This window comes from Muntiacus reevesi, chromosome 5 (assembly GCF_963930625.1).
Source record: "Muntiacus reevesi chromosome 5, mMunRee1.1, whole genome shotgun sequence".
Lineage (NCBI taxonomy): Eukaryota > Metazoa > Chordata > Mammalia > Artiodactyla > Cervidae > Muntiacus > Muntiacus reevesi.
The window spans coordinates 10,221,638-10,234,729 of NC_089253.1; the positions used below are offsets into that span (position 1 = coordinate 10,221,638).

General features: G+C 34.0%; 1 protein-coding gene across 1 annotated transcript in view; it reads left to right on the forward strand.

Moving 5' to 3' along the window:
* The window catches only part of DLG2 (discs large MAGUK scaffold protein 2), a 2,219,272-nt gene that overhangs the window by 275,844 nt on the left and 1,930,336 nt on the right, over window positions 1–13,092 (forward strand). The window contains exon 3 of the mRNA XM_065936970.1: window positions 9,313–9,458. Within this exon, the coding sequence (XP_065793042.1) occupies window positions 9,313–9,458 (146 nt within the window). The remainder of the gene's footprint in view (window positions 1–9,312; window positions 9,459–13,092) is intronic.

A 13,092-nucleotide genomic window follows, 5' to 3' on the forward strand; every position in this document is an offset into this window, starting at 1 on the left:
TTATGGAACGTAGGTTAAAACAAAAGCAGGAGATTGGGCTGGATAGTGACTGACTCAGCTACCATTTAGAAGTTAATTCCCCCCGCCCCCCTGTTTTAATGCATCTTAAAGGCAGAGTACTGAAATATAGTTCCTTTTGAGTTTCTAGCTAATTGAATCTGAATCCATTAGTCAATAATGTTCACTAAGTAATTATTATTACTTTTCAATCAACAGAAGCCAATTTGCTTCTCTTGCTGGAATTTTCCCCGACCCCTCACTCTGAAAAAGAGAGTTGTAATAACTCAGTGAGGGATGTTTGAAGTGAGAAAATGAAGCCTTGGGTTCTAATCACAGAGGTGCTGTTTCTTAAGCACACTGTTACTGGTGAATCAGAAACCACTGACATCACGTGGGAGCTTGTTAGAACTGGAGATACAAGTTCCATTCCTGACTTTAATCATAATTTGCATTTTAACAAAATCTCCAGGTGATTGAGATTCATGTATATGTCAGAGATGGAGAAACACTCATTTGTAAATTTGACAGTAATTTATAGACTATTTAAAAAATAGCTGTGAGGTTAATATGGGTATGCCTTTAAGAATTGGAGAAATTTATTTAGAATGTATCCTTAGAGGTGGCAAAAACTTTTTCATTTGAGGGAGGACAGTGCAAAATAAAAACTGCTAGCAGTTGTAATCAAGTAGTCAAATCACATAGAAACATAATCCAAATAATGTGCAGGTTTTCTGAAGTCCTGAGTGTGAAAGGATTTGACTTTATTCACTGATTTTTCTTCTTTTTGAGCTTTAATTAGAGAGGTAATGCAAATAAGCTAAAATTAGCAAGCCTTCATTGTGTGTTAGTGCAAAGAGTGATGCTAAATAGTAGAGAATATATGGCTGGTTCTGACATTGTCTTCATTCCTAAAGACCTTCATTACTGAAAAATTACTTATTGAATTGAAATGTTGATTTTGAGAATAGATGGGTGAACAAGTACTTCTAATGTAAGGTAGAATAAAAAATAGCTATTAAATAGATTTGAACAGTATTTTGTGGGAATGCGAGGAAAGAAGTGGCATTGTCTACCTTCCCCACCCCCGACAATTCCCAACACAAACATTTTTCTTTTTCTTTTTAAACAGGATAAAAGCATACAAATTTATTTAATGTAAGTTTTGCATGACATGGAAGTCTTCATTAGGAAGTGAAAACCCACAGAAGCTGTTAGAACTGGGTATTTTATGCTGAATTTGATGAAGAGTAGACAGTCAGGGAGGAAATGTAATAGTTAAGGAGTTAGGAGGCAATTGGAGCAAACTAGGAAAGACTTATCAAAAAGGCCTGTCTGTCAGGTTTCTCCCTGGCATCCTTTTATCTTCAGAGACAAACATTTTTCTTTATCGTGATTGCTATTTGGATGTTCTTACTCTCACAGGTCCTACTCAATTGCACTCACTTTTAGTAAGAAAAATTTCTATTCTGATGGCATTTCATGTTTAGATCTCTTACTTCCAATATCCTGTTTATAAAGGCATAGTACTGGGACAGGGTATTGCAGAGAGGTTCCCAGAGAGAGGATTTCGATGTATAGGAAAGGGCATCTGGGCCTCGGGAAGAGTCAGTTGGTAGTTGTGGTGGTGGGGATACAATAGGGTGCCAAAAAGAGATGCCTGGAAAATGGCACACTGATATATGCCAGGTGTTAAAAAAAAATACTATTAAGAAGTGAAATTTGACATTGGTTGCAGAATTAGCTTCCAATTTAAGTAATCTGTGACTTAAGACACCTTTCTTCCTCTTTAGTAGATGCTTAGACAGGGAGTATAAATAGAAAAAAGAGTGAAATAGACTGAACACTTCATCGGGTTTAGGGTAATAAGTGAATTAAGATTTTCAAATTAGGTATTAAAATACTGTTCATCGGGTTTTCCTACATGTTATCAGGTTACTGGTATCCCTTCTGTGTCAAGGTGTAGCTTGTTGGTATGAATCTTTAACATTAATGTGATACATCTTCTTCTACTTCTGGATAATTTATACACCTAATATTTCAAAACTTGGCAACTTGCAAATGCTACTTATGAAACAGTGTTTATATCCTTAAAATTGATATAAAGAAAAAAATCTCAAAATGTGACTACCTGCAAAAATTGTTTTACTCATTATGTCATTATTTTTTAGAAAATATGTCTCTGCAGAAATCTTTATAGAAATTCTTTGTTTCTTTTTAATTAATACTTGAAACCAGGTAATGTAAACATACTTTGTTTTGGGGATTTTACATTTTAAAAATTCCTATTCCACTCACTTTTGTCAACTCAATACCCTACCAACCCTTACAATGCTCAAAAATATGGAAAGGATTTATATGATTTTTTATCTGTATGACTTTTACCTTCTGCTCTTACACATTTTACATACATGACTTCACAGCCTCTTTATTGCTAGTGGCAGAATAAGTTTGTAGTTGTGCATGAAATTTGAGAGTAACTTTTTAGAATATATCAGTATTTATGAGATACTCAAAATTTTTCTTCAGTATTTTAAAAAGTATAATATTTATACATGTAAAAGAGTATATCTAATTTATATACTATATATATATATATATATATATATATAGCATGATAATAAACATTTCTGAAATAAGCCCTCAGATCTGGAATTGAAATACCTATTTGTTTCTCCTTTATCCCATTTTCCTTCCCATTGCTTGCACTGTGGTAATTACAACTTTTCATGTGCTTCTTTGCTTTGATCTATTTTTTTTCACATATATTTGTATGAATCCCTGAAAATATATAGCTTAGTTTTGCATGTTTTTGAACTTTACAAAAATATTTTTGTACTGAGACTTGCTTTTTTTCATTCAACATTATGTTTCTAAGATTTGTTCATGTTATTTCATGATACTATAGTTCATTCATTTTGGCTGTTACATAAATTCCATTTTGAGAACATACCATATTTATCCACTTTTTTGATAGAGATTTTTTGCTCCCATAATCTGTGCTGCCATGAACATTTTGGGTTGTGTCCTGATGTCCATGTGTAAGAGTTTATCTGTAATTTATACTGAGTAGTAGAAATGCTGGATTACAGGGAAAAAAGGGTGAATTTTACAAGACAATACAAGATTACTTTCTAAAGTGGTCATGGCAATTCAGACTCACCAGAAATAAATGTTACCATTCATTCATAGATTTTTTTTTCTTTTTTTAATTGAAATATAGTTGACATCTGCTGTGCTGTCGTTTCAGTCATGTCCAACTCTTTGTGACCCTATGAACTGTAACCCACCAGTCTCCTCTGTCCATGGGAGTCTCGAGGCAAGAATACTGGAGTGGGTTGCCATGCTCTCCTCCAGGGGATCTTCCAGATCCAGGGATCAAACCTGCATCTCTTATGTCTCCTGCATTGGCAGGCAGGTTCTTTACCCCTAGTGCCACCTGGGAAACCCACAATTGACATATAATATTATATGTTACAGTTATACAGTGTAGTGATTCATGATTTTTAAAGATTATACTCATTTATAATTATCAAATATTGTCTATATTTCAAGTGGTGTACAATGTATCCTTGTAGCTTATTTTATACCTGATAGTCTGTATCTCTTAATATCCTACTCATATATTGCCCCTCTCCTCTTCCCATTCCCCACTGCTAAGTACTAGTTTGTTCTCTATATCTGAGAGTGAATAAACTTACCTAAGGAGGTAAAACATCTGTACTTGGAAAATTATAAGATACTGTTGAAAGAAATTGAAAGTTATACATACAGATGGAAGGACCTACAGGAAGCAACAATTAGAACTGGACATGGAACAACAGACTGGTTCCAAATAGGAAAAGGAGTACGTCAAGGCTATATAATGTCGCCCTGCTTATTTAACCTATATGCAGAGTACATCATGAGGAATGCTAGGCTGGAAGAAGCACAAGCTGGAATCAAGATTGCCGGGAGAAATATCAATAAGCTCAGATATGCAGAAGACAGCACCCTTATGGCAGAAAGTGAAGAGGAACTAAAAAGCCTCTTGATGAAAGTGAAAGAGGAGAGTGAAAAAGTTGGCTTAAAGCTCAACATTCAGAAAACTAAGATCATGGCATCTGGTCCCATCGCTTCATGGCAAATAGATGAGAAAACAGTGGAAACAGTGTCAGACTTTATTTTTGGGGGCTCCAAAGTCACTGCAGTTGGTGATTGCAGCCATGAAATGAAAAGACGCTTACTCCTTGGAAGGAAAGTTATGACCAGCCTAGATAGCATATTAAAAAGCAGAGACATTACTCTGCCAACAAAGGTCCGTCTGGTTAAGGCTATGGTTTTTCCAGTGGTCATGTATGGATGTGAAAGTTGGACTATAAAGAAAGCTGAGCACCGAAAAATTGATGCTTTTGAACTGTGGTGTTGGAGAAGACTCTTGAGAGTCCCTTGGACTGCAAGGAGACCCAACCAGTCCATCCTAAAGGAGATCAGTCCTGGGTGTTCATTAGAAGGACTGATGCTGAAGCTGAAACTCCAATACTTTGGCCACCTCATGCGAAGAGTTGACTCATTTGAAAAGACCCTGATGCTGGGAGGGATTGGGGGCAGGAGGAAAAGGGGACGACAGAGGATGAGATGGCTGGATGGCATCACCGACTCGATGGACATGAGTTTGAGTAAACTCAGGGAGTTAGTGATGGACAGGGAGGCCTGGCGTGCTGCGATTCATGGGGTCGCAAAGAGCGACTGAGCGACTGAACTGAACTTAACCGTGTTCTTGGATTGGAAGAATTAGCCTTGTTAAAATGATCATACAAGCTAAGACAATGTACAGATTCAATGCAATCCCTATCAAAATACCAATGGCACTTTTCACAGAACTTGAACAGATAATTTTAAAATTAGTATGGAAACACACACACAACATTATAGCCAAAATAATCATAAACACTAATAGAACTGGAGGAATTATTCTCCCTGACTTTAAGATATACTAAGCTACAGTAATTTAGCCAATATTATTGGTGTAGGTGGTGTTTGGTTATGATCTTAATTTGTATTTATGATCATGAATGAGATTGAGAATCGTTTCCCTTATCAGATTTATCAGTGATACATGTTTGCTGTGAAATATCCTGTTTATATTTTCCCACCCATTTTTTTTCTTTTGTCTCTTCCTTTTTGGTTTTTACACACCCAGATACTGTCCCTTTGCCTGTATGATATGAAAATAACTTCTCTCAATTGCATCTTGATTATTTTTTACTTTCTTTATTGAGGTGTAATTGATACATAATAAACTGCACATATGTCAAGCAATGATTTAATGTTTTGATATATGCATACTCCTTTATAAACTCTCCCACTCATCCTTTCTTGCCAAACCTCACAGTCTTATTCCCAGGCAACTACAGAATTGTTTTGTCAATGTAGATTAGTTTGCATTTTCTAGAATTTTATATTACTGTTATTATAAAAGATACATTCATTTTTCTCTGACTTCTTTTGCTTGGTATTATTTTGAAATTCATCCATGTTGTGTGTGTCAATCGTTTGCTTTTTTTTATTATTATTATTGATGAGTAGTCTTCCATTGTATGGGTATACTACGGTTTGTTTATTCACTGATCTACTGATGGACATTTGGATTGTTTTCAAATTTGACTTTTGACATGAATATATATTTCTTCTCCTTAGATAAGTATCTAGAACAGTGATAGCTGGATGTTTAACTGGTAGCTATATGTTTAACTTTTTAAGAAATTGTTGAACTTTTTCAAACTGGTTGTACTGTTTTCCATACTAGCCATCAGCGATTGAAAGTTCTAGTTCTTTAGGATCAGTGTCAGTTCTTGGGATGATCAGTTTATAAAGTTTTAAGCAGTTTAATAAATATGTAGTGAAAATATAGTAGTATCTCATTATGGTTTAAAATTTTTCTTTCCCTAGTGATTAATGATGTTGAGTATCTTTCCATGTGTTTATGTGCTACCTGTTACTTTCTTGGTGAAGTGCATGGTCAAATCTTTTACCCATTTTTCTATTGGATTCTTTGACTTCTTTTTGTTTTGAGAGTTCTTTATGTATTCTAGATGCAAACTTAAAAAAAAGATATGTGATTTGCAATGGAATGCAGTCCCTCCGTAATAGTTTTCTTTCAAGATTTTTAAGTTATTCTTCTGTCATCCAGCCTCCATTATTGCTACTGAGAAATCTGATTAATCTTTTCTGTGTGACTGCTTTTAAGATCTCTGCTTTGTCTTTGGTGTTCTGCTTATTATGCTGTGTCTAGGCCTAGACGTTGTTGTCAGTTGCTCAGTCGTGTCTGACTCTTTGCAACCCCGTGGACTGCAGCACGCCACGCTTCCCTGTCCTTCACCATCTCCCAGAGCTTGCTCAAACTCACGTCCATGAGTCAGTGATACCATCCAACCATCTTGTTCTCTGTTGTCCCCTTCTCTTTTAGCCTTCCATCTTTCCCAGTATCAAGGTCTTTTCTAATGAGTTGGCTCTTTGCATCAGGTTGCCAGAGTAGCTTTTATTTATTCTCTTTTTTTAATAAACTGTTACTTTCAGGACCTGAGAATTCATATTTTTATAAATTCTAAAAATTTGATATCCGTACCCTTTAAATGTCATTTGTTATTTATTTGATTTTTCCCCTGAAGACATCTAATAGAAAAGCAATGGACCTTCTTAACCTATCCTCTGTATATTCTAATATTTCTCTCACATTTTCCATTCTGTTTTCTCTTGTGTTGCATTCTGGTTAATTTCTTTGGGCATATTTTCCAGTTCTGCTTTGTTTAGTCTGCTGTTTAACCCATACACTGAATGTTTTTAAAATAATGACATATTTTCTTTCATTCATTCATACCAATATAGATTCTTGGACATTTATTTTATACTTTGGGTATAATCCAGTCCTATGTTACATATATATTTACTCTGATTGCTTCAATTTTGGCTATGTTTGGCTGCTCTTTCATGTAACTTTTGTGTTGTTTTGACATGCCCCATTGTAGCAAAATTTTTAAAATTTGGGTTGGGGAGCTTATTCTCAAGATACTCCAGGATCATCTTGTTATATTTTCTGCCCCAGTAGTAGGATCAACCATTTTCCTCCAAAGCTCTGGTTTCCTTTATTGAAACCAAGATCTGGTTCCTATGTGTGCCAGTTGCTATTGGAGTGTTATTGCTGCTAGACCCTCTCAATCTAGAAAAATACGGCAGCTAGGAAATATTAATACACATATTTGATTTCTATTTCTATTCATATTTTCTTTTCTTTTTTTTTTCTTTTGACATTGAGAGTTTGTTTATTGAAAATTTGTTTAGACCTCTTGTGTGACTGATTACACTACCTGGAATGACAATGGGTTTCAGGGAACCCTTTTTTTTTTTTTTTTTCAGTGGGTTTTGTCATACATTGATATGAACCAGCCATAGAGTTACACGTATTCCCCATCCCGATCCTCCCTCCCACCTCTCTCTCCACCCGATTCCTCTGGGTCTTCCCAGCCCACCAGGCCCGAGCAGTTGACTCATGCATCCCACCTGGGCTGGTGATCTGTTTCACCATAGATAATATACATGCTGTTCTTTCGAAACATCCCACCCTCACCTTCTCCCACAGAGTTCAAAAGTCTGTTTTGTACATCTGTGTCTCTTTTTCTGTTTTGCATATAGGGTTATCGTTATCTTTCTAAATTCCATATATATGTGTTAGTATACTGTAATGTTCTTTATCTTTCTGGCTTACTTCACTCTGTATAATGGGCTCCAGTTTCATCCATCTCATTAGAACTGATTCAAATGAATTCTTTTTAATGGCTGAGTAATATTCCATGGTGTATATATTCATATTTTCTTTATTTCTATCCTTCTCTCCCTCCTTCCCTTCTTTCCTTCCAAACTTTTGAATTCATATAGATACTCCCAATTCTAACTTAATACCAACTGTACTTATTCATTACCCTCTGCCATTTGTTAGAGAATGCTATATAGAGAGGCTAAAGTCATTATTGTAGGCCCTTTCATCAGACAGGGTGAGGGAATATGTGTTTTTATAGTCAGATATGACTGAGCAACTGAACAATAACAAATACTAACCTGTATATATGCATATGTGTAAGTATTTCTATATATATCCATTTGTATTTCTGTTAAGCTAAAAGGAGTTTATAATGATTTCTTTAATCCAAAATCATATGACTCATTGTTCAATACCCTACCCACCCACTTTTTTGTTTGTAACTTCCTACTCCAACAGTGAGAAACCTGGGTCCTCCCATCTACCATCCATTTACTTAATTGTTTAATTCTGGTTATATACATACAGTGACTTCGAATTTGTTGACTTGTACTCCAAGAGAGACAAATTTACCAACTAGAGTGTAGACTAAGATGCTTTTGTATGTTTCTTTGTCTTTGGTTTTACAGTCTCTACTCATATTCAGGTCATCACCTTTTTCTCCTACTGCCTTCAGTGAGGTTATTTCATTCATCTGTGATCTAGTTAGATTCTTTTGTCACAGTCTGCTTTTCATCTTGGAATTCCCTGGCCTCCTTAATGATTTTTAAAATTTGCATACGTTATGGTTTATTCTATGTGCTGTAAAATTTTTTGGATTTTGACAGATGCTTCCTGTTAGGTGCCAACCAATATAGTATCATTACAGAATATTTTCATCAGTCTGTGCTTTACCTGTTCACCCCTCCTCCCATCTCCTAGAACTTCTGGAAATCACTGATAGTTTTATTGTCTCTTTAGTTGTTTGTTTGTTTTTTTTTTTCAAAAATTATATAAATGGAATTCTATAATATGAAGCCTAGCTACATGCCTGGCTCTTTTAAACTTACATTTAAGACTCATCCATGTTTTTACATAGTTTGATAACTCATTCCTTGCTATTGTTAAATAGCAAATTCCTTACTATTGTTAAATAAATACTATTGTTAAATACTATTTACTAATAGTATCCATTTATCCATTCACTAATTGAAGGACATCTTGATTACTTCTAATTTTTGCAATTCTAAATAAAGTTGCTATAAGAATTCTCATACAGGTAAAAATTCAACTTTTAAGATTTCTTCTATTTTTGTTGTTTTTCTTTGCATACATATTTATGTAGTTCTTTTTTATTAATTAATGTATTTATTTTTGGCTGCACTTCATCTTCATTGCTGTGCACAGGCTTTCTCTAGTTGCAGCAAATGGTTGCAGTGGTTTCTTTTAATTAGCAAAACCTTCCATATACTCGTGCATGAAGAAGCTACCTGTGAGGTCATACATGGCATGTTGACTTTTCTCTTGCATTTTCTTTACAGATATTCAAGAATTTTATGAGGTAACACTGCTAAATTCTCAAAAAAGTTGTGAGCAGAAGATAGAAGAAGCCAATCAAATTGCACAGAAATGGGAGAAGACATCCCTTCTTGCTTCATGCCATGACAACCTTCAAAAGTCTGCAGAGGTACATTATTTAAAGTTTTGAATGTACTAAATATTTATTTATACCAGTAAATACCAAAATTATTTATACCAGTGAAAAAATAGTACTTGTTAGTAGTGGTAGTTTTAGTGGTAGTAATCATTATAAACAAACGTTATCAAACAATGATAATAGAAGCTTAGTTACATACTATACTGCCAGTATTACATACTAACATTACATAGCATACTGTATATAATATTTGCATATGAAAATTCAGATTTTGCCAAAAGATAAATAGGAAAACATAGTTCTTCATGAAATAAGTGAGTTCTGTCATGAATATTGTCATTGTTTGAGCTGACTCAAGTATCAGGCATTCTGGAATTTCAAAACATGTGCTGATGCAATGCGGGAAGGAGACAGACAGTAAGGTTGGAGAATGTGCTCGAAGACTGTGATCTCTATAGTAGGGTCATGTATCCTGGGGCAAATAAAATGATTCATTGGGATATAGGAACAAAATAATAGAACTCTCATTTATATTGCTTTTTATTACATTCTTCACAATCTTTTATATTTAGATAATTTATAACATATTAACAGCCATACATGTACATTTAAGAATAAATATAAAGCTATTAGTATTGTATATGCTCAAATGGTTTTTTGTGGATGGGATCGTGGGATCGAAAGTTTGAAGACTACTGTTGGGCTTAGCAGTTATTAAGGCAAGTTGAGGTCTGCCTCGTTTCCATAGCCTGGGGCAGTATAGTGGCAGGAACTGATCAGTGATGTCTGTAAGGGGCAGTTGGTACTTACACACACACACACACACAATCTGTCACAATTGGGGTTGTGGAGCTGATTTGGAAACTTCATTGAATCCTAGTACTAAGCAATGGCACTTTGATTGCTGAGTCTTTGAATTGTTAAGTTTGAGACCTGTGATACACTTTCCAGCCTGCTCAGAACTGATTTGGAAACTAGGTAAGACTAAAGTTAATGATCACCTTGATTCCTTGAAGAGTAAGTTAACAGTGACAGTAATGTGTCAATGCATAGATACCTACTATGTCAAGTTTATAAAGTACTTAAAAACGTTAATACATCTTAATTTCAATACCTGGAAGTAACTTGACTTCTTAATCTTTTTTTCTGTACAAATATATGTATGGAAAACTAGGACAACAGCTTGTAGGGTGTGTTCCTGACTTTTTAAATTGAATGTTGTACTAATAGTATTTATCCATACAGCATCAATAAATATTTTTGAAAATATTTTGATGACTATACAATATTCTACCATTTGGAACTTACTTAAGCAGTTCTCCATTAAAAATTGAGGCTATCTCCTGTTTTGTGCTGTGAGTAATATGTAATGGCTATCTGTGTATGTAAACCCTTGTGTTTTTTCCAGTTATTTCATTAGGGTTGATTTTTGTAAATGAAACTATTGAGGCCAAGGATATTGATGTTTTTAAGGCTCTTGCTACAAATTGTCAAAATGCTCTGCAGAAGTGCTATGAGCAATGTTAGAAAAGACAAATTTACCTATATTCTTAGTAGCATTAGTTATTTAAAATATTTGTCAAATTAAAAGATAAAATTTATTACTTAATGCTTTACATTGCAATTATTTATTATTGAGACTGACCTGTATTTTCTTATGGTTATTGGCTTGTATTTGTTTTGTGATTTATTCAAGCTCTTTGTTCATTTTTCTAAGTAGTGTTAGAATTCTTATGGTTTTATAAGAGCATTTTATTTATGAACTATGTCATCTTGCAGTATTTCTAGTTTGTTGATTACTGATAATTTTACTTGTATGCTTTTTGGCATTCAAACTATTTAAAATTTTTATTTGATAAAATTGAGCACATTTTTTGTTTTTATTCTTCTTTCTTTGCTTTTGCTTCTCCATTTCAGGATTAGTTAACTGTTCTATTTTGTTGTAGTCTTTTACTGCTTTGATATTTGTTCTTTTTGAATTTTTAAAAATTATTTTTAGTAAATTTCTAGATGTGTAGTCCAGGAAGTATACCTAGTTTTGCATAAAATATCAAAGTTTAAAGTTCCTTTTTTAAAAAGAACTTTCTTGTTTTTGCATGTCTCCTCTTTTACTTGCTTCGTTCCTATGTTGCTTTAGCTCTACCCTCCCCATGTACAAGGTAACCCACATCTTAATAACTTAGTGTGTTTAATCCTTCTTCAGTCATGTAATACGTATTCATATATAAATATGTATTTATATATAAATTATATGTTTATATATATATCCATACTGAAACACACACACATATATACACATAGAATTTTGCATAATAATGTTTTCTCAAAATACTCATATTATTTGGCTGCCTCTTCAACTTGTCTGGCATAGCTTTCATTCACTCTTCTCATGGATGCATAATTTCATAGTGTGAATATGTCTTCAGTCATTCCCCTTAATGGTAATTTCCTGTTTCCAGGTTTCTGCCACTATAAATAGTGCTGCAATCTCATGATTGCATGTACAGTCAAACTTACTGATGCTTTTTGTATCTATAGGATAGATTCTCAGGGATGGTATTATTGGCTTCATATATGCATATTTTTAATTTAAATAATGTTGCTGGACTGATTTCACCTTTCATGTTTCTGGTGACACTGCATGTTGGTACAACTTAACCTCACATCCTTCACAGCAGAAGGTGTTACTGCTCTTCTTAATTTTTGCCAATTTAATAAGCTTAGTTCATTTTTAACATAATTTCCAGTTCCCAGACTATTGGTGAATTTGAGTATTGTTTCATATGTTTGTTGGGTATTTTAATCTGCTATTCTATGAATTTATTCATATTATTTTTCTCATTTTTCTATTGTGTATCTCTGTTTATTTTTGTGGGATTTTTGTATATTCAAATTATTCAATTTAGACAATATTGCTGTATATAGATTTTCTTAGGGATAAATGTTTTCCACGAATTGATATATACATGTAATGCCTTTGTTTTATGATTAGTCTCCTTTCAACAAATACATTAGCTAGAAAACTTATTAAAATAAAACCTTTAGACTGTTTATTCAGCAGTTATCTATAAGATTATTTGATTGAGTTGATATAAATCAGGACTTATAATTGGTTTATGAACCAATGCCAGCAATATAAGGAAGAATAATGAGAAAAAATTCACTAGACTTATTCATTTTCCACATCAAAATGAAGATGGGCAAAATATACTTAATATAATACAGGTTTTTCCACATTCAATTTTAGCGTTTCTTTTAATGCAATTCAGCATATCTTATAATCCCCTGTTGGAAAGTTCTCAGTCTATAGTGATTTGGATATTGGCCAGTTATATCCAAAATATATGAACATGAACACACATTAACTCCAGTCAGTATGCTTGTTAGGTGAGTCTGATTGATTGCTCTTCCTTCATGGGGTACATGAGGCAAAATGACAGGTCTTACTGAAGATGGAAGTGGGAGAGGGGTAAAGTATCTTTATTTTGGATTTCTGTGACCTACCCCAGGATAACTGAGGATCTTGCCCTGTGGGGGTCAGCTTTCCAAAAGCTAGGTTTGGAAGGTGAGTCCAAATTAAATTGATGCTAAAATAGTCTAAGTAAAGAATAGCAATTGAGAAATGGAAGGGAAAATGGAATTCATAATCAGAAAAGCTTAGACT